The sequence below is a fragment of the Apiospora phragmitis genome (assembly GCF_038363925.1).
Source record: "Apiospora phragmitis strain CBS 135458 chromosome Unknown utg000003l:1.0-2676785.0:1.0-2680665.0, whole genome shotgun sequence".
Classification (NCBI taxonomy): domain Eukaryota; kingdom Fungi; phylum Ascomycota; class Sordariomycetes; order Amphisphaeriales; family Apiosporaceae; genus Apiospora; species Apiospora phragmitis.
Window position 1 is genome coordinate 1,288,633 of NW_027117401.1, and position 19,713 is coordinate 1,308,345.

General features: G+C 55.0%; 11 protein-coding genes across 11 annotated transcripts; 5 read left to right on the forward strand and 6 right to left on the reverse strand.

Moving 5' to 3' along the window:
• Positions 1-155: 155 nt before the first annotated feature.
• Positions 156-742, reverse strand: PG994_002785 (uncharacterized protein; the record flags this gene model as incomplete). Its single annotated transcript, XM_066854194.1, has 2 exons — positions 156-669; positions 726-742. The coding sequence occupies 2 exons, from the start codon at positions 740-742 to the stop codon at positions 156-158; spliced, it is 531 nt and encodes a 176-aa protein (XP_066720049.1).
• Positions 743-1,385: 643 nt separating this feature from the next.
• Positions 1,386-1,801, forward strand: PG994_002786 (metallothionein-I transcription activator; the record flags this gene model as incomplete). The annotated part of the gene is made up of 2 exons (XM_066854195.1): positions 1,386-1,612; positions 1,777-1,801. 2 exons carry the CDS (start codon positions 1,386-1,388, stop codon positions 1,799-1,801), a joined length of 252 nt encoding a protein of 83 aa, XP_066720050.1.
• A 307-nt stretch (positions 1,802-2,108) lies between these two features.
• Positions 2,109-3,388, reverse strand: PG994_002787 (GPN-loop GTPase 1; the record flags this gene model as incomplete). Its single annotated transcript, XM_066854196.1, has 2 exons — positions 2,109-2,929; positions 2,989-3,388. The coding sequence occupies 2 exons, from the start codon at positions 3,386-3,388 to the stop codon at positions 2,109-2,111; spliced, it is 1,221 nt and encodes a 406-aa protein (XP_066720051.1).
• Positions 3,389-4,199: 811 nt separating this feature from the next.
• Positions 4,200-5,173, forward strand: PG994_002788 (Very-long-chain 3-oxoacyl-CoA reductase; the record flags this gene model as incomplete). The annotated part of the gene is made up of 3 exons (XM_066854197.1): positions 4,200-4,436; positions 4,465-4,712; positions 4,735-5,173. The coding sequence occupies 3 exons, from the start codon at positions 4,200-4,202 to the stop codon at positions 5,171-5,173; spliced, it is 924 nt and encodes a 307-aa protein (XP_066720052.1).
• A 974-nt stretch (positions 5,174-6,147) lies between these two features.
• On the forward strand, positions 6,148-7,287 carry PG994_002789 (uncharacterized protein; the record flags this gene model as incomplete). Its single annotated transcript, XM_066854198.1, has 3 exons — positions 6,148-6,163; positions 6,233-6,577; positions 6,662-7,287. The coding sequence occupies 3 exons, from the start codon at positions 6,148-6,150 to the stop codon at positions 7,285-7,287; spliced, it is 987 nt and encodes a 328-aa protein (XP_066720053.1).
• A 384-nt stretch (positions 7,288-7,671) lies between these two features.
• PG994_002790 (uncharacterized protein) lies at positions 7,672-7,989 on the forward strand (the record flags this gene model as incomplete). The annotated part of the gene is made up of 1 exon (XM_066854199.1): positions 7,672-7,989. The coding sequence occupies one exon, from the start codon at positions 7,672-7,674 to the stop codon at positions 7,987-7,989; it is 318 nt and encodes a 105-aa protein (XP_066720054.1).
• Positions 7,990-8,378: 389 nt separating this feature from the next.
• PG994_002791 (uncharacterized protein) lies at positions 8,379-10,299 on the reverse strand (the record flags this gene model as incomplete). Its single annotated transcript, XM_066854200.1, has 3 exons — positions 8,379-8,407; positions 8,521-9,734; positions 9,791-10,299. 3 exons carry the CDS (start codon positions 10,297-10,299, stop codon positions 8,379-8,381), a joined length of 1,752 nt encoding a protein of 583 aa, XP_066720055.1.
• A 402-nt stretch (positions 10,300-10,701) lies between these two features.
• Positions 10,702-11,172, reverse strand: PG994_002792 (Cystathionine gamma-synthase; the record flags this gene model as incomplete). The annotated part of the gene is made up of 1 exon (XM_066854201.1): positions 10,702-11,172. One exon carries the CDS (start codon positions 11,170-11,172, stop codon positions 10,702-10,704), a length of 471 nt encoding a protein of 156 aa, XP_066720056.1.
• A 143-nt stretch (positions 11,173-11,315) lies between these two features.
• On the reverse strand, positions 11,316-15,222 carry PG994_002793 (Cys/Met metabolism- pyridoxal phosphate-dependent enzyme; the record flags this gene model as incomplete). Its single annotated transcript, XM_066854202.1, has 7 exons — positions 11,316-12,040; positions 12,443-12,926; positions 13,229-13,361; positions 13,533-13,813; positions 13,890-14,470; positions 14,660-15,073; positions 15,189-15,222. The coding sequence occupies 7 exons, from the start codon at positions 15,220-15,222 to the stop codon at positions 11,316-11,318; spliced, it is 2,652 nt and encodes an 883-aa protein (XP_066720057.1).
• Positions 15,223-15,678: 456 nt separating this feature from the next.
• Positions 15,679-16,602, reverse strand: PG994_002794 (uncharacterized protein; the record flags this gene model as incomplete). Its single annotated transcript, XM_066854203.1, has 1 exon — positions 15,679-16,602. The coding sequence occupies one exon, from the start codon at positions 16,600-16,602 to the stop codon at positions 15,679-15,681; it is 924 nt and encodes a 307-aa protein (XP_066720058.1).
• A 409-nt stretch (positions 16,603-17,011) lies between these two features.
• On the forward strand, positions 17,012-19,656 carry PG994_002795 (cholinesterase precursor; the record flags this gene model as incomplete). Its single annotated transcript, XM_066854204.1, has 5 exons — positions 17,012-17,019; positions 17,687-17,918; positions 18,234-18,424; positions 18,490-18,694; positions 18,751-19,656. 5 exons carry the CDS (start codon positions 17,012-17,014, stop codon positions 19,654-19,656), a joined length of 1,542 nt encoding a protein of 513 aa, XP_066720059.1.
• Positions 19,657-19,713: the final 57 nt, after the last annotated feature.

A 19,713-nucleotide genomic window follows, 5' to 3' on the forward strand; every position in this document is an offset into this window, starting at 1 on the left:
ATGCATATAGACATACTAGATGGCCCAAAATAGACTGGTACCTGATTCATCTAACCAGTCCTCTCCTCGTGACAAACGAACGCATTGCAACTTTCACGTCGCCACAAACTATCCTGCTTGATGCATGTTGTTGTAGTAATGTAACAATATCTCCCTCATAATTTGCCCTTCCTACCCTCTTCGTCCAACACCACCCTCAGGGTCTCCCTCAGCCTCACCGCCAACGCCGCGCCCTCGTCGTCGTCCAGCTCGCTGCGGACGCCGCGCCCAAACATGGTGAAGCTCTCGCGCATGCGGCCGCTAGCGCGGATCTCGGGCCGCGGGATGAGGTGGTAGTGGACGTGGTTGACGACCTGCGCGGCGGCGGCGCCGTTGTTCTGGACGACGTTCCAGTCGGCGACGCCCGTCGCGCGGACGAGGGCCTTGGACAGAAAGCGCAGGTAGCGGCCCAGCGCCGCGGCCTCGGAAGCGTCGACGTCGGTCAGCTTGGGCGCGTGCCGCCGCGGGCATAGCAGCAGGTGGCCCGCGGATAGCGGGAGGATGTCGAGGAAGGCGAGGAGCGTCGGCGTCGAGAGCACGACGAAGGAGGCCGGCGCGGCTTTGTACGGGTCGAGGAGGGGGAGTCGGGGGCCGGGGGGGCGGTCGGGTCGTAGGGGGGGTAGGTGGCGGCTATGGTGCAGAAGGGACACGGATCGGATGCAGGGAGGACTGTTGGGTCGAAGGACTGGTTTGGGTCGGCCATGGTTGGTACGTTTTTGACCCAAATATCTGGTTACACAACTCAGAGGGGTGTATGTAAGGGGACGCTGCACGGTGCGGTGGGAAAGCTTGTTTGGGGGCGTAGGATATGTATGTAAGATGGGCTCGCGAATTGGCAAAAGAACAGAGATCGGCAAATGTTTGGGTAAATACTACAACATAAACGCCAATGACACGACAGCACGCCAGCACGCCACAATGACTAAACGAGCCTTAATAGTATGAAACGGTGAAACATTGCAAAGTCATGGCTGGGAATGCGAAGCTCTAAGCCGTGAACGGTCCCTTTTCGTCCTATTAAGACAGCACTGGACGGACGCTATGGATATGCCTATGCCGAGGTACCGTTTCATTGCTGACGTAACTGTAATTGGCCAAACCCATTCCACTGATTGACTGTCTGGCCATTTGTGCCGCCCTGCACCGCCTTTTTTCCTTTGAGCATCCATCCAATCCCGCCTTTCCGCCTTCCACTACGCTAAAGACGGTCGGCATTCCCATTCTAGCAATACGACTCTCGCTCGACTCATCGAAAAGAAAAAAAATCCAAGCCGCCGCAGCCGACAATCCAGTACTCGCGAATCCCCCAGCGAAGAATACACACATATAACAAAAACCCCCCAAAAATGTCGAGCCAACGCGAAGCCTACCAGATCCCCACCGGCCAGCAGTCGCCCGCCGCCGGCATGGCCATGCGCAGCGTCGTCAACACCTCGAGCGCGGCCAACGACGAGGGCCTGCCCATGCGCTACATCTGCGGCGACTGCGGCACCACCTTCCCGCTGAAGCGCGCCGACACCATCCGCTGCGTCGAGTGCGGCTGCCGCGTCCTGTACAAGGAGCGCACCAAGAGGTACGTTCGTTCCCCTGCTGTGCTGTTATGCAATGCCACCTGAGGAGAAGAAGAAGCAGTAGAAGAAGGGGGTGCCCTCGCCAAGGCTGGGGCAGATTCGGCAGGTGGAGGCAGGCAGGCTCTTTTGCAATCCGAGTTTTACTGACTTCTTTTTTTCGCTATAGAATGGTGCAATTCGAGGCACGATAGAAAACCTATTGCGATATCCAGCTGCAAATTGACCGATGCGGTACTCGGCGTCTACGCGCGATGATGATATGATAGATGGCAGGATCCGCTGTGATAGACTGGGCAGGAATTCTGAAAAGACTGGATTCATGGGCAAATGCAAGCACAAAGTCTTGGGCAGTCTTGGGAGTTTAGGAGTTCATTAGGGACATTATTCATCAGTGCCCTCTGAAATCAGATTTGGTATTCCTTTGCGCCGGTTTCCTGCTTTGAAAAATTGCCCCAATTGCGTATATATGCGTACATCATCCTGAAACGAAAGACATCTCTATGCAGAGACTCGTAGATTACCCCTTTCGTTGCGTGTGAATATACTTTGCGAAACTAGCATCGGCCATGGTGGAATCCCCTCTCCTTGCATGGCTGCCTCATACCGCGCCTGCAAGCCCTCCCGGTCCATCTCGTCATCATCGGCAAAGTCATCGACATCTTCCCCGTCGCTGATCACGTCGAGATCGTCGTCGTCGTCGTTGGGCGGCCTGACGCCCGGCGTGGCGCTACTCCCCGTAGCCATGGACATGCCCTTCATCATCTTGTCCAGCTCCTTCTCGCGCGCCGCGCGCTTGTTCTCCTCGCGCTCGTTGCGCTTGCGCTCCAGCTCGGGCTGGTAGTCGCGGCGGAACTCGGCCGACTTGTCCCGGACGGCGGCGAAGAAGTCGTCGACGCCCTGGCCCGTCATGGACGAGACGCCCACCACGCTCAGGTGGGCGTAGAACTCCTCGAGCATCAGGCTCATCGAGTTGAGGAGGCTGCTCATGTAGCCGCTGCCGCCGCCTTCGCCCTCGACGCCGCCGAAGGCGTTGCCGCTCTCGTCGGCTTGCAGGGCCTCTTGGAAGGCCTCGTAGTCCGTCATCCACTCCTTGGCGAACGAGGGGTCTTTCACGTCGGCCTTGTTGAAGACTAATATCATGGGGAGCTTCGTCTTGTAGAGGATGGAGCAGGCGTAGAGCATGTTGGACATGAATGTGCTGGTCGAGGCGGTTCGAGGGGTATCGATAACGTAGGCGATGACAGTTGGGAAGGACGACGCAAGAGATTCGAGAAGAATTTGGCCGGATGCTGACCAGACGAAAACTTCGATTTGGCCGGCTGTAGCAGGCATGGTTAGTCGCAATATTACTATCCTCCAACCTCGCTGGAGTCCTTACGTGTGTCAACCAAGATGTTCTTGATCGGTGTTTTGTTTGCTTCGGTCGGCGACGCGCGCTTCTCCAACAGCCCCACGATCTGATCAACCTTGGTCGAAAACAGGTTCAGACTCGTCAGGATACCACCGTTGGGCCCCAGGTTGTACTGCTTCATGACTTCCTTGTAGTTGACCGAGTCGCGGATATCAATATTGGCTTCGAACGGCACGTTCAACACGGCCGGATCTAGGTTGATGACATATGGTGGCTCCTTTTGACCGTGAAGGTGAGCGTTGATGCGCTGCATGAAGGTCGTCTTGCCTGATCCCGCCATGCCGACGCAGACGATGGCGGTTGGCTTGGTGCCCGTCGCTGAGGTCGAGGCCGTGGTCGCCTCGGCAGCTGATGTTGATTCTGCCATATCGAAAGATTCCTGGTCGAAATTGCTATGTAAAACAACAGATGGACATCCAGATATACTAATTATGTTGTGTCGGAGGTTACAGTGTCGTTGCTCTTCTGGTCTACAGAGGATGGCGGGGTCCTTGGAAGTTGGTAGATGAAAATTATTGCGGGTCTCGTCCAGGAAGATCAGCGCGATGTTGGTGGGGTAGCTTTTCAGCAGGCCGCCCTACTGAGATACTTCGAAACCTGCCTGGCTTTCCGTACATGCTGATGACTTTCGTGCAGTCTACTTCGTCGTGTATCATAGAAACGATACGACGAAGTGTCTCATGAAAGCCGGCAGGGTTCCTGTAGATAAGCTTTGTATTTTCCATGTTTTCTTTTCAACGTTCGCTGAAGCAGCAGTCGACAGGTTGAGTCCCGGAAGGCAGGAGCAAACACCGAAACCAACCAACGTGATCTAGAACTATGTACTCCATAGATCTAATGACACGGCAGCATACAGTCATCTTCCCATTCTAGCAAGTGTATACCAGTGCGATACGAGTATATCACATGCACGAAAAGAAGCATAATGTAAAACGAGAACGCGGCTGCATTATCTTGTCCCACCCCATTTGGGTTGCCCGTCGGTCAGCCTACGTAACAAGACACTACGTTAGCTTCGGGATTGACCTATCAAATGTTCCCATTTCCGACGTCCTGAAACTCCCGTGGCGCGGAGGTTCAATCACACCGCCCGCGACCATTTAAGACTCTTTAGCCTGGTTTGCGCCGGTGCTTATCGCGACCTCCCTCCATCTTCCACTCACAGCCAAAATTCAACCATGGCCAGCGCAAACATGCAAAAGGTAGTGAAGCCGCTCGCCATACTCGGCGCTCTATACGGCCTCCATATCACATATGACCTCCTCCACGCGGTGATTCCGTACCTGCGGCCCTCGAAACTGGACAGGTACCTCGAGACCAAGGACGGCAAAACGCCCTGGGCCCTCGTCACCGGCAGCAACAGCGGGATCGGCAAGGCCTTCGCCGACGAGCTGGCCGCGCGCGGCTTCAACATCGTGCTGCTGGGCCGGAGACAAAGACAAGCTGAAAGCGGCGCGGGCCGAGCTCAAAGCCAAGCACCCGGCCCGGAAGTTCCGCGTCGTCGTCACGCTGCCGGGCCAGTGCACCGACACCCACAAGGTCTCGTTCCCGGACATCGCCAAGGCCGTCGAGGACGTCAGCCTCAACGTCCTGGTCAACAACCTGGGCGGCGCCATGCCCCGTGCCGAGTTCGGCACGATCGACTACTACACCACGGCGGAGCTCACGGAGCACATCAACGTCATGGCGACGTTTCCCCACGCTGCTGACCAGCGCGCTCTTCCCGGCGCTCCTGCGCAACGGGCCCGGGCTGGTGATCAACATCGGCTCGTTCGCCGACGAAGGGGTTCCCTATCTGCCCACGTACGGGCCCACCAAGTCGTTCCTGATGACCTCGTCCAAGGAGCTCGCGCGCGAGTCGAAGTGCGAGGGCCGGGATGTGGAGATTCTCGGGCTCCGGGTGGGTCTTGTCAGCGGCACGGAGCTGAACAAGAAGAAACCCAGTTTCTTCCAGCCCCATGCCGACGACTTCGTGAAGTCGGCGCTGGCCAGGGTTGGGTGCGGCAGGACGATTGTTGGCGCCTACTGGCCGCACGCACTGCAAATGGGCCTCATGGGGCTTCTTCCGGAGTCCGTCAAGGAGAAGGCGATCGCCTGGGAGATCTCGGGGCGTTACAAGGAGGAGCGGGAACGCATGACAAAACAACAATAGATACCATAGTCATGCCAAACATAAGAGTTTCATATCAAAGCAAGTCAAACAACAAATGACATATTCCAAAGAGGGGCTTGTTTTTCCAGAGCAATTAGGGAGGTGCACACTATTATCACAGCCAAAAGAACAGCCATGCTGATACTATGAATTACTGAATACCATTTTAGTAGTGCGTACCACATCTTGCAAACACCGCCCTAAAGAAATCATGTTTACAAATCAGGAGTGACATTGCTTAAAAGCAAGCATCAAGGTAGTTACTCTAGTACCACGTCATATGTGAAAGGTCGACTGGCTGTGATATAAAAGCCAGGGGATTAAGCACAATAGTATGCAGTACCCTTATTTTTTACAGAAGAAGGCGGAGGTCTACTTGTTATTAGACGATGAACGTCGTATCAAGTCTTATATAGCATGTTCTTAAGCCTGTCGCCGCTGTCAGGGAGACTTGGATAGTATTATCAACGGGTGATATGAGATTAGGATATTGATACGCTGTGCACAAGTCTTTTTGTACACATTCGTGTGAATCCATCTTATCGACAATCTCGAGTGGCATTTGTCCAAAAGTGAGGATAGTAGTATGCATCTCACGAGTTGTTTTTGGTCCTGGGCTATTGCCGTTCCTTTCGTGTGTATGAACAACTTAGAAAAAGCAGCATAAGTAACTGGATAATGATAGGCAAGTGACCATAAGGTTTCATTTTCACCTTTGCATTTAATATTAATCTTACCTAGACTAGAGCAAATTAGGTGCCTTTTTATTAAAAGCCTGCACAGTTGTGTTTTCTCTTTACAAAACCCTACATGATCAATTTGCTTCCTCTAACCTTTTCCACAACACCACCGTCTGCCTACAACCAACGCCAACCAAACACGTTAAGTTGTTCACAGAACCCGTAAAGGTCATTGGATCCAGACTTGTCAGGAAATTCATCGCATCTTCATTCAATCGAAGCTACTGACTAAGGATGGCTGCCTCTCATCGTATGTATTCCCCTACTCAAGAACTGGCACTATTGCCTGTGAGCATCTAACTGACTGTCACTTCCTCAGCATACCGCAACCTGCGGATCCCGGACGGCGCACCATTCGAGCTCCGACCGATGGCCGAGAAGGGCTGGGGCATGTTCGCTACACGCCACATCGATCGCAACGAGGTCATACTGAAGGAGCAGCCTCTTTTCGTCATCTACTATTGCGGCGGTGAAGAAACCCTCAGCAGCAGAGTCCGCGACGAGATTAACCACCTGACAGACGACGCCAAGGAGCAATTATTCTCGTTGCGGCACAACAGTCACGAGCCCTTCGATTCCTTGGAAGAAGCGTTTCTGTGCAATAAGTTCACGCAAGACGGCACCGGGTATCCAGAGGACGAGGCCATGCTCCTCCTAATGCCCCGTAGCAACCATTCTTGTGTCCCAAACGCTGTAATTCCCTCCAAAAGCGCGCCCCAGAACACAGAGAAAGAGGCTACATAACTAGTCTCCAGCAAGAAAATCCCCACCGGCACGGAGATCACGTTCACCTACGAGGCCGGGCTGAACTTCCTCACCAGGGCCGGTCGAAGTCGCGCCCTCGGATACGACTGCAAATGCCAAGCCTGCACTTATGACGATGCGCACGCTCTCTATGTCAGCGACCTCAGAAGAACGTTGCTCCGAGGCATGGATTTCCTCACCAGTTTCGGAATCGGAGGAAATCCGGAAAGCATTGTTGATCCCGCGCTGCACCCAATCATCTCCGACCCTGATCTCCGCGCGGCCGCGACGAAGTTCGGAATCCTCCGCTCAACCCGATTCATCTGTTATCTGATGATGCCCTGTCTCCTAGAGGCAGAAGGCATTTTGGGGGATATCGATGCCAGCACTTATCACATCAACCTTGGGGCTTTCGCTTGGGCTTTTGAGACGCCCGAGAACCTTGAGATTGCAATATTGGTAATGGAACAGGGAACCTGGATGGAGAGGCTCTTCGTTGCGTGTCACTTGTGGAACCGCAAATTTGCGGGAGATCACCACAACATGGTGGGATGGCAGGAGGAGTTTGAGATGGAGGTCACCTCGCACAATCCCTTTAATACGTCTCCGATGATTGAAGAGGTGGATTAGGTTAGTGCTTCTGCAACCTAAGTGATGGACCCATCGGTATGATTGTAGCATCATACTCCATATTAGAGTCCGCGCAGATCTGGCGTCCTTCTAGATTAGGTCTTTTGACGGGGACAGAACTTCTCTTATATAAATAATACTTACTGGATATGAAGTTGTACGCATGTTCTTGATCTTTTCATGATCTCCTGTTCCATAGAGGGAAATGGTCTTTCAGATAACTTCCCCGCAAGCGCTTACCATTGCGGGCTACCACCCACCCAACCTTCCCGGTCGTCAACAACCCCGACTACGAGTATCTTTCCAGATGCAGACCCCGAGTCGACTTGGATGATCTCCACCAAAGCCATTCTAGTCGGCACCGAGATCACATTCACTTACAGGATGGTGGTGAACTTCCTAACGCGGGATGAACGAGTCCGCGCACTAGGGTTCGAGTGCCAGTGCGAGGGCTGTCACGAAGGTGACCCGGACAACCGTTACCTAAGCGATCTGCGGCGAACATTGCTACGCGGGCTGGACGCCATCTCCAACGTTGGACTGTCAACGGGTGCGGAGCACATCGTTAGCAACGAGTCAAACCCCATCATCGCTGATGAAGGTGATCACCGCAATGTGGTGGAACTGCAGGAGGATATGGGGGTAGAGGTCAGCTCGTATAACCCGTTCCAGGCATCTCCGGTCATAGAAGAGGTGGATTAGCATCGCGCATGATATCCCCTACACATTCGTTTTTCTTGGCGGCATCGTCGGCGCCGACTCGCATTCTACCGACGACCCGGCTGCATGTGTTATCGGCATTCATCCATCCAACTACCTTCCTATTAAAGACGCTGAGGATATGGCCTACTTGATCTTGGATATCTTTGTCCAGCAGTAAGTTGACTTGGGTTCTTTTTCCCCGGCTGTTGTTCCGTCCTATCGCGCTGTACATTTACTAACCAAGTAACCCCTTCTAGATCGACTCGTAGTTTAGAAGGAGAAACAAAACATGTAGCCTAGGGAATCTCTCCACCAGGCCACTATTGTATCTCTAGCATACTCAGAAACCATTATTGTAAACTCAACACTACTCCAACGAATTCACGATATCATGAGTTCCAAAAGAGCCTCTCGGTGTCTGATAAGAAATGATACAGTTAAACTCATTGATGGGTTCAATATAGGATCACAGTTTCCAACTTGCCATGTGACATAGCTATATGTATCCCATCATTAAAGTCATGCACGTACCCGTACCAACCATCTGGAACCGTTGGCAGCCTGCCGCCTCCCGGCGAGACGGGCGTAGGATGAAGGGTAGGCGGGCCCCTGGGCAGACGGCCACCACGTCCCCCGGCTCAGCGTGGCGTGGCACCAGGGCCATACGACCGCGTGGGATGGTGCAGATTGTGTTGTCCTCCATGTAGCCCGCCACGGTCGTCAAAAAGCTTTGTCGCTCCTTCGCGGTGGCAACCTGGTTCGGTCGCGGCGTCGCAGAGCCGAGGATGCCTAACTTCCGGGCGATGCCAAGTTGTGCGAAGGCCCGGTCGAATGCTGGTGGCGATGGCGTGCCGCCGTCCACACCGCTCAACACGACACTATTGCTCGTCAACGTTCTGACAAAGCACGCTGGAAGGTCTTCAGACCAGGGCACAGGGTAGGCCTGCGACACGTGTCGTATAGCATGCTCTAAATACCAAGCCACCTGACTGTCATCTTCCATACTGGTGTACTCGCTCGGTCTGCGCAGTGTTTTGTAAGGCAAAACATGGCTGATGGTGTCGACGAGGTAAGCTTGGACTTTGAACTCAGACGCCTGGAACTGCAAGGGCTCCAAGTCCAACGACCTTAAATCACCTTTTCCTGCACATAGATGCCCCCCTGGGAACTGGCGCAAGCTCTTCGTGTAGTCCGGCACCCACGAGGGTAGCCCCTCGATATCACGTAGAAGCCCTATACCGGCACTATATACCAGCTCAAACGAATCATTCTGTACCGTATACTTCCTCGTGGCGCGGGTAAAAACGGCCGCTGGTGTGGTTTTGGACGAGTAGTCGGGCTTGATATCGATGGCGGCTTCAGGTCCGTAGAGGAGGCCGAGCAGACCGAAGATGCGGTCCCTGGGATCGAACGACGTGGCGGCGTCGCAGGTGTACAGGGCAAACGACAACCCACATCTGTATCCCCTGGCAGATCCTTGGCGATTTTGTCGCAGAAGCATGATCTTTTTCAGGGTCGAAATGGCCGTCCACGTGCCCGTTGCATTTCCCAATAGCGCGAACAAGTTCGACCGAGTATCCCAATTGGCGAGGGCTTCCATTTCGGCCCACGGCAGGCTGTGTTGTCCCCATACGAACAATACATCATGGGGAAGCACAGCCTCCCGAACCATGGACGCATCAGGAGGTCTCGCAAGGCGGCCCATTTCGGGCTTCCACTCGACGTTCCGGTCGCCTCGAGGAGAGCTTCGCAAGTGATTGCAGTGTTATTAGAAGAGCCTCGGACACTCATCTGGTCAAACCCTTCGAAAACAGCCTTGAGGCCTTTCAAAAAGTCCATGGCGGTAGAAGTGGAATAGGAAGCTGGACCTGTGTAAACGATTGTTTGAGCTGACAAACTATACACGCTACCCATCAGGCCAACCTGGATACCCTTCTCTGTTTGGTCTTGCTGATTTAAGCAGATATAGTCAATCCATATCCACCTGTCAGAAATATGGCCCGAATGATAGAGGGACAAAGTCATGTCCAATGCCGATCGCGGTGCTTGAGTGCTTGAGTAGTCATCCTCAAGAGCCGATGGAGGGATTCCAGATGCCACATCTGAGACCTCTCTTAACCTCAGTGTCACTAGATCTTTCTCATCGCCCCATCGATAAGACAGAGCGATCCACGACACGCCCGGCGGGGGATCATGACGATCAATGTGCAGCAACGTGCACATGAGTGTCCCCTTGCTTTTGTCTAGTCGGTCGACTCGGAGCAGTCGAAGCGACTCGTTGGTTGCTAATTCTTGATACTGGAAAGACATAGTCGGACACTGGTCATCTCACGTCGGATGGGAAACGATGAGGATCCCAACCAAGAAGAACAAACGTAAGTTTACGGTGCCCCTCAGTTCAGCTTAGGCACCACGCCTCCCACGCTCTGAAGAGTAGGTCATCGATGTCATCCCTTGTGTAACGCGAGGAGTGGCTAACTAACCATGGTACCTACTCGCGCTCCTCCGAGGGCGGGCGCACACATACCCCTGTGAATGTACAAGCAAAGTCCCATGTAATGCAGCAGCCTCTCATCCCACCGCCGATACCCGGTGTGATCTGATTCGAGTCACCACAAAAGCGTACAGCAACGCTAAGGCAGCCACAATTCCATTGAGTACCCCTTGTTTCCCTCATTGAATCGTTTAGCGTCCAGTGTTGGCTACAAAAGTCTAATGCTCGGCATCATCACCCGGACTATCCGCGAAATATTCCTCTGCCGCCTCCATGGCCACCCCGAACACCCTCTCCAAAACCTCCACCTCCACCCCGATAGAGCAGCGCACAATCGCCTCGTCCAGCCCGTACCGCGCCGCCCACGCCCTCTTCCGCGGAAACGCCGTCTGCACGTACGGCTGCGCCAGCGTCGTCTCGGCGCCCAGCGACGGGCCCTTGGCGACGTCGAGCGCGTCGAAGAAGGCGCGCGTCGCGCCCGCGGACGCGAACGCCAGGGTGAACAGGCCGCCGTATCCGGGGACCACAAAATCACCATCACCATCTTTTTCCGGCTTTGCCTGGCGCATGCGGGCGCGGTAGTGGGGGCAGTCGCGCAGGTAGTAGATGCGCCGGAGCGCCCGGTTGTTTTCGGGACCGCCCGCCCGCGGCGTCAGCATCTCGACAAGGCGGACCGCGTTCGCGTTCATCCGCGCGATGCGCGGTAGGTAGTCACGGCTATTTTGCGCTCGATCTGCTGGGCGTCGCGGCGGTAGAGGAGGCGCGCGCTGTCGGTGTAGCCGGCGTTCGCGGGGGCGGAGAGTAGGTGGCGGAGGGGGCTGTGGTGGCGCGGCTAGAGCCGGCTCAGCACGATGCTGCCGCCCATGGCGTCGGCGCGGCCGTTGAAGCTCTTGCTCAGCGACATCACGACGATGTCGGCGACGTCCAGGACGTTGACGTTGACCGCGGTTCCAACAGTGTCGTCGACGATGACGAGGAACCCGTACGTGTCGGCCAAACCGCGGATGCGGTCCAGGTCAGGGGTGCGGACTAGGAGGTTTGATGGGCACTCGAACCAGACGTACTGGATGGTGCGGTTGTGGACCTCCTTTTCCTCCTGGAGATAGGCTTCCAGCTGGTCGAGCTCGTCGGCCGTGCCGTGGCCGTAGAAGAGAAGGTCCTTCGCGAATGGCTCCTGGACCCGGAGTGTGCTGTCGTAGGGGAAGCCGAAGACGACGGCTTTGGTTCCGCTCCACGACCTCAGAATCCTTGTCAGACTATAAATCGCTGCCATGCCGGTCGGATAGAGGTGGACAACCATGCCAAGTGGCGGACGGTCTTCGAGCGGTTCTGGGGGCCTTGTGACACCTCTCTGCAATAAATTGATAATGCGGCGTTGAATGACACGGTGGCAAGACCACCCCGAAACCTTTCTGTCATATGCGTTGTGCAGTTTGTGCTTTGGTGTTTGAGTTTTGGTTTCTTTTAACACATCTTCCGCCAGCCGCGAGGAGATGCCGGAGCCCGAGATGCGCCAGAACCGCCGTGCGAAGTCGTGATACTCCCCTGGGTAGAAGACTGCATATAATTCTATAGTTTCCAATCTTGATCCTTCATCACCGGAACTAGATCCGCCCCACGTGTAATTGTGAAGTTGAATCGCCGAACCGACACTCCATCGGCGTGGGAAGCAGCAGCGCCGCGAGCAATGTAGCCTTGGCAATCCGCTGCGTAGGTGATGGAGGGAAACACCAAGCATCCTACCCGACTGTTTGCTTCTTTTTCTTCTTCTACGCCAGGGTTTACACCGAGGGCCTGCTTATTGGCTAGTTCGATGCAGAGTTGAGAGACTGCCACGACATCTCTATGGAAGACGAACCGGGGGTAACCCCCTTTCAAGGCATCCATTACCCGCGGGTCCTTGTTTAACGGCTTCCGGGTGGCACTTGATCCTCCTGCATAGGATTCCATTAGCCATACAGAAGCTGGCAATCTCATACTGTTCGGTCCAGTCTGCAAATTCACCACCCCATTCCCTTTGGCCATAGACAATCACCACGGCGCTGTCGAGATCGGGTAGCTCATCTCGGCGCTTGGAAAAGTCGCGGAACAGGCTCTCCATGACCGCACGGCCCTCAGCGGTCCCTAGCACGTGCAGGACAAACTCCCTCAGCGTCGGCGGCGCCACGTCAACCAGGGACGGCACATTGCCGACGATGTCCGCGATGGAGATGGGTGGGTTGTCATCCGGGTGATAAGATAAGTCGGCGCTGCTGTCGATGAACAGTTTCGTGTCCAGCTCGAGATGAGTCAGGGCCTGGAAACCGTGCAGGTCCTCCAGATCGTCGTCCTCGGGCAGCAGCAGTTTGGCGTGGTCGCCCAAGATTCTGGCCGCAAGGGCGAGATACTCCAGGTGTTGACCAACCGCATCAGCCAGATTCGCGAGGAAGAGCTTTTTGTTTTTCTGCGTGTTAGTCACATCTATCACTGCGTGTGGAGACACGGTGCGTACGTACGTTGACATTTCAATCGTAGCTTTGGTTTCCTTGTTAGCTACCAATTGCTATCATACACATAAATCAGGTTGCAAGGACTTACCCGATTCCGTCTTTCATGTTATACTCCAATTTAAGTTCCCTCAAATGGTGCATATCCTTGAAGAAAAAGTTGGGCGGCCTCACCGCTGACCACTGTATCTTTCAAAGCCAAGATCTCCAGGTTTGGGCCGAGTTCAGCATACCTACCCTTTTCCTGGACACTCAGTACCGGTCGGATGGTCACGATCTCGTCTTCGCCGTCGTGCTTGTCTTCATCATCATTGCCAACCAAATTAGTCTCGTCTTTGACATAGACTGCCGATTCCAAGACTACCTTGTCAAATCTGACCTCGCGTATAGAGCTAAGTGGATGACAGGTTAGCATTAGCCAAAGGCACAAGTCCTGGGGCCTCACTCGGGGCCACTTCATCGAATCTCCATTGCATCCATGTGGAAGAAGCCTGTTCGGTCACTTTCGATAATACACCACTGGAGAAGCAACGCGCCAAACGTTGCGGGATGGTCGGACTTACTTGAGAGCTAAAAATGGAGCAATAGCTTCCAAATCAGTGCCGAACTGCGAATCGACGTCCCTGGTCGGACGAAGTTTGCGAGGTTTTCGCAATGGACAATCTTGGTCTGCCGCTACTTTGCCGACGTCATTTGCACGTGTAACGTGAAGGTGTAGGAGATTCGGTACCACATCATCTGCACCAGGCATAGTGGGGTTACGACAAGTGACGTTCTGTTCGCCCCATTCCTCGCTCAAGGCAAGAGACTCGAGGTTTGGGAGTAGACTGAGCAGAAAGGCGACCTGGCGGAAAGAAGTTGAGGTTAGCTCTGTGGTCAAGAATGGTTACACAACGATGACCGATCAAAGTTACACGCACGGCACAGTCCACCGCCGTACCATCAAAGTCAAAGTCGTACGCGTCGGCGGTGATGCAGTCGAACCAGACGTCGGGAGCCAACCCAAACACAGAAAGATGCGAGGACTTCTTGATCAGCTCCAACAGGCTTGCCTTCTCGCCAGGCCGCTGCAGGCACGACACGAATTCGTCATCGTCGCTTCTTATATCGATACACTCCCGATCCCCCAGGTCCAGGTGCACGATGTAGCGAGCAATGACGGGGTCCACGGCAATGTTGAGTAGCAGCTCGAGCATGGTGGTAGTTACTTGCAGATCCGCAGACGGCTCCCCGAAGCGGAACCGGCGGTACTTGCGGCGGAGCTCTTTGTGTCTGGCAAGGAGGGGGCGGGAGATGGCGTACATATGCTTGGATGTCAAGACAAGGGATTCAAAGTCATACGGCAATGCAACCTCGAGAATATGAAGCAGGAGCTCGTTAGGAAGAGCGCTTTCCATTGAAACTAATTGAGAGTTGTTGGCCGGCAGCGACGATTTATTTTGCTTGTGACGCGTGAAAGGGTGTTGTGGTTTGTTGATGCGTGCAGTCGTGTCAGGGTTGCCTGGCGAATATTGTAGTATGGGTTTTACACCTGACAGCCGACGGACCGCAGCTGGAAGTCCTTGGTAGCACGGGCATTGGGGAGATTGACTACCGGCACACTACCGGAGACGGTCGAAGATGTGTTTTGAAATAAAAGTACGCAATCATCAATCCCGCCGTCGGGGCTTGTCCCCGCGAAGCTACCTACATCTGATCTGATACGATCTAAAATCCGCCTCCATTTCCGCCATCTGGGACTGCATGGCAGCCCGGTCCCATTGCTTCAGGACCTTGACCACTTCCTCCACCGTCATGAAGCTCAAATGCCATCTCTTCATCAAGCCGGCGACCAGTTCCTGCGCCGCCTCCAGCTCGACCTGCAGTATCACGGCGTCGACCTTGATCCACTTCCAGAGCAGGTTCATGATCAGCGCGTCCCGGAATCCGTCGCAGACGCATCCGCCGCCGTGCTCGATGCGGGCCGACGCCGTCGAGCGCGACGTAGCAGTCCGTCCCGAGCCGGACCCAGTGGCAGGTCCGCTTCGTGGAGATGGTGGGGCAGTCGTAGTCGTCCGCGAAGCGCCGCGCGCGTGTCGCTCACCGGGTTTCGTAGCAGTAGGACCTACACTCTCCCAAAAAAGCTGAGGACGTGAGGGGGTGCCATCGCTGGAGTCAGTAGTAGCTAATTGCCTTTACGGTAGTTGGGTCAGCCAACGATGTTGGCGCAAGTTACCTACCTTGTTCCAGTTGCAAACGATTGGAGGCGGGCATTTATTTACATTCATCGACTGGCCCGTTTCCGCTCCCAAGATTACCTAGGACTATTTATACTCTCACTACAGTGGATGGCTTGAGAATCGGGCTTTATATCTCTTGTACATTCATCTCTTTCACGAAATCACATGAAAGGGTTGCTCCTTCTAACACAAAGCATATGTCAGACCAGGATTGATTACATCACAAAGGGTTCGCAAAATCGGGACAAAAAAAGGGGTTTAGTTAAATTCATTACTATTCTTTAATCATTACGGTGCTATATCTACGCTAATAGGCAGAAAGTTAGTACGAGAGCCAATACTTACATCAATCTCATCAATGGCAAGATATGTAAAGTGACACCCTACCAACGGAGCTCTCAATACAATGGACCGATGCAGTCAAGGTCCCAATCAAAAGTCCGTGACGAACCTCTAAACAGAGCTACATAACTGTTAGTACCATATGTCTTTACAGATCGGCATCCTCGGACTCATCCTCCGGAGGGGGGTGGAGGGGGGGGGTACGAAGGCTCTGTCCAGGGAAGCGCTCCAAGAGCTCGGTGGCAAGGGCCCCCCGGGATTCCTGGTACTGCCAGAGGTGGTATTCCCGATCCTTGACGTAGAGGTCGACGCGGGTGCGGGCCCCGCCAAAGAGGCCATCGACGAGCGGGTCAGCACAAGTAGCTGCCACCGTGCTGAAGAAGGCCGGGTCGGCAGCAGCCGGCACGCGGAGGCGCCAGTGAGCGATCATCACCTGCCGAATCTCCGCCGCCTGGGCCGGATCGAGCGGTCCCGCGAGGGCGGGGAAGCGCCGATACAGGAACGGGATGCGCGGGCCCCAGTGGTCGACATTCCGTAAGGGCACCAACCAGTCATTGTGCATCACGATCAAGTCACGCTCGAGGCTGATGTGGATGCAGCCCCGTTGGCGGGCTTCTCGCGGAACGGGCTCGCCCGAGTTGGGGTCAAGCAACATCGCCCGCTGGCCGGGAACACCGCCCAAAGCGGGGTGCCAAGGGAGCGCGCCATAGACGGGCAGCTCCAGTGGGTAGAGCCGCAAGGCCGCGGCCCGGCTCTCGCGCGTGGCCGTGAAACACGGGCTCGGCAGCAAGTGGCGTCCAACGCGCACGGTCTGGGTGCGAAGACGCTGAAGACGTGCAGGCATGGCGGCCTCTCGACTGTTGGTGGGGGGCCGTGGGGCCGTGTCGCCGTTGAGGACCACGGCACGACCTTCGTAAGCGGCGAGGATGACCTCGTCCCAAATCTCGTCGCGGATCTCAAGAGGAAGCATCGAGAACTGGGGGAAGCTCTGGCTTCCGGTCGTCTCCATGGCGGCAGAGTTGCCACTAGGTTCTCGTCGAGGACGGGGGGTCTCGGCGATGACGGGTTGCATTGTGATGGTCTGAGGTATCCTGCTGCTGAAGATTCTGAAGTGGAAATATCTAGTGGGGATATGTTGGTATCGACGGTAGGTAAATCTAGGCTAAAGGCTAGCAAGGTTACCTGTAGGCTTACTTATCAGTGTGATTGATGAGTCTTGTTCGATTCCTCGAGTATGGTGGATCAGGGAAAGAAGAAAATGAGACTCTCAAGGGAGCAGGGCTAGATATATATATCCCATCCGCCCGCTCTAAACAATACTGTTGTACCGCCCTGTTATGAAACAGACGTTGTGTTAGAGAACGTATATATTGTGTGAGAGACAAGTGCTCAGTGACAGCGTAGATCTCATATATACTGTTATATCGTATCCCTGCTATTGATACTCCAAGGCCGGGAGCAACCTCTGTTGGGTCTTTACTATGCCGATGTAGGTCAGGTACACACACTCTATTGTAGTTGCATTAACACAAGCTATGAACCCTCTCGGTTGTTTTTGGGTGTGTCAGCTGGCACAGTACTTTACTACGAGTCTGCATTATTACTTCTCAGGGTGCTTAATGGTGGACAACAAATAGGAGCAGCTCATATGTATAAGACATTCGTTTTTGAGTTACTGGATCAGTTAGTTAAAGAGGAAGATTTTATTTGTTAGGAATATGTACGTTGCGATCCGTATGGTTCTGGCCTATTAATTCGGAGTACGGGTTGCGGCAACTCGGCCAATTGATGATAATCAGTCGATAGCCCATGGCGATGGCGCTTTTCCGATGCACGCTTCGTATGTCCCTTGAACGCCAAAGCGTTGATCCCTCCAGAAGCCTTAGCGGTAGAATACGGATTAGGCACCATTTAGTGCAAACAGTGTGTCGGTCGCCTGCCGTTCTGGGAGCTGCTGATGTCTTTAATTGGCTAAATCGGCCTCCTACCGTTTCGCACGGCACCGTCGATCGTTTCCCAAAGTATTGTACAAAAGGTAGCGGTTGAACATCGTCCCAGACCTTCTCTCCCGGGAAATTGTAGCAACTTCTTCTTCCTTCTTTAGTCGTTTCACACTCGCCCAACCTCAAGGCCCACTAGAATGCCGTCCCCATCAGTATTCTCGTCATCTCGCTCCTCGCACCGGCCCTTGCGTTGTCGACCCGGGGTGAAACGTCGCCCCGCATCAACACCACCAGCGGGCTAATTGGCGGCCACCGAGCGCCGAATCGGACGTCCGTCGCAGAGTTCCTCGGCATCAAATATGGACAGGCCCCAACGGGGGGGCTCCGATTCGCACCGCCAAAGAGATTCATCGCTCCAGGGACCTTTTACGAGGCTTCAGAATGGGTAAGTGTCTGGGTTCGCATTTGCATCGTTTCCTCCTGCGAGCCCATCGGGTTTGACTGATACTACTTGTAAAACCAAATATAGTCACCGTACGTCGTCTTGGTATTGATGTCTGTATAACAACACCACTTGCGTGCATACTGACGACCATGAGGTGGGCGGGATCATTAGCGACTGCCCCTCCAACAAGCCGCCCGAGTCCAGGTTTCCGAACTTCACTGAACCGTCGGGTCTGCGCGTCTGGAAGAACTTCGCGGCTCAGAACGACAACCCCTCATCCGAGGACTGCCTAGCCCTAAATATCTGGACTCAAAGCCCGGGCATCTCGGCCAAGAAGCCGGTGCTGGTCTGGTTTCATGGGGGACGTATGGTGCCAAGCGCTTACCCCTGGCCGGACCCCTGCTGATGACCGTCTCCACAGGCTTCACTATTCCCGGTCCCCATAGTCCATTCTTTAGTGGCCAGTATCTCGCCGACGCCGAGGATGTTGTCGTGGTCACAGTCAAGTCAGTTACATTTGGAGCCCCTATCTTCTTCGCCCATCATATCTGCCGTATTGACGCATACTCAGCTACCGACTCGGCATCTTCGGCTTTTCTGGCGCCCCGGTCCTGGCGCAGAACGCAGCCCTCCTGGACCAGCGCTCGGCGGTGGAATGGGTCCGAGACAACATTGAGAGCTTCGGGGGCGACCCGTCGCGCATTGTCATCTTCGGCCAGAGCGCCGGCGGTGCCTCTGTCGACTACTACTCCTTCACCTGGACCCAAGACCCCATCGTCGCGGGCCTGATCCCCCAATCGGGCACCTCCTCAGCTTCCTCCCGAACACAAAGGACTACGCCGAGAGCCTCTGGTACAATGTCTCGCAAACCCTCGGCTGCGGCGGCAGTCCTAACGACGACCCCGACCCCGAAGAAGCCGCGCGTATCCTCTCCTGCGTCCGTACCGCCAACGTCGCTACGATCCTAGCCGCCGCAGCCAAAGTCCCCGCGCTCCCGACCCTGGCCCTCCCGCAGGCGACGTTCCACCCCACCGTCGACAACGTCACCGTCTTCGCCGACTACGAGGCGCGGGCCGCCGCGGGCCGTTTCGCGCGGATCCCCATGCTGACCGGCAACAACGACTTCGAGGCCGGGTGGTACAAACTGTCGGCCTATGCAGCGCAGATCAACCTGACCGAGGCGCAGTGGGACCTGTACGATGAGCGCGCGTTCACGTGTCCCAGCGCCTACACCGCCAAGTACCGGGTGCTGTACGGCGTGCCCACGTGGCGGTACCGGTACTTCGGCGACTGGGGCAACCTGCTCCTATACAATGATACTGCGGGATTGGGCCCCCGGGGAAGTGGCGCCTACCACGGGTCCGAGATCGAGATGGTGTTTGGGACGGCCCGCGACGTGTCCGGCCTGAATAACACCTGCCAGGAATCCGCCACGTCACGGCACATAATGGGAGCCTGGGCCGCATTTGCGAGGGACCCGGAACGGGGACTGTCTACGTACGGCTGGCCCTTGTATGATCCGGTCGGTAAGTTATTCATCCCAAGCACGATCTCACCTCGAACCCTTCTCAGGGGAAGTCTCTTGCTCACCAGCGCTTGGTTTTGTGTCTATGTAGGTGATAGCCTGGTGCGACTGGGATACCAGAACAGTCCCGAGCCAAGCTTCGTGGCGCCGAGCACTTACGACAGCCATTGTCCGACCATGAACGACCCGGTACCAGGACGGGGCGCCTTTTAATGAGTAATCAGCAAGCCAATCCCCGATTATATGATGAGCACCTATGCGATGCGGGGC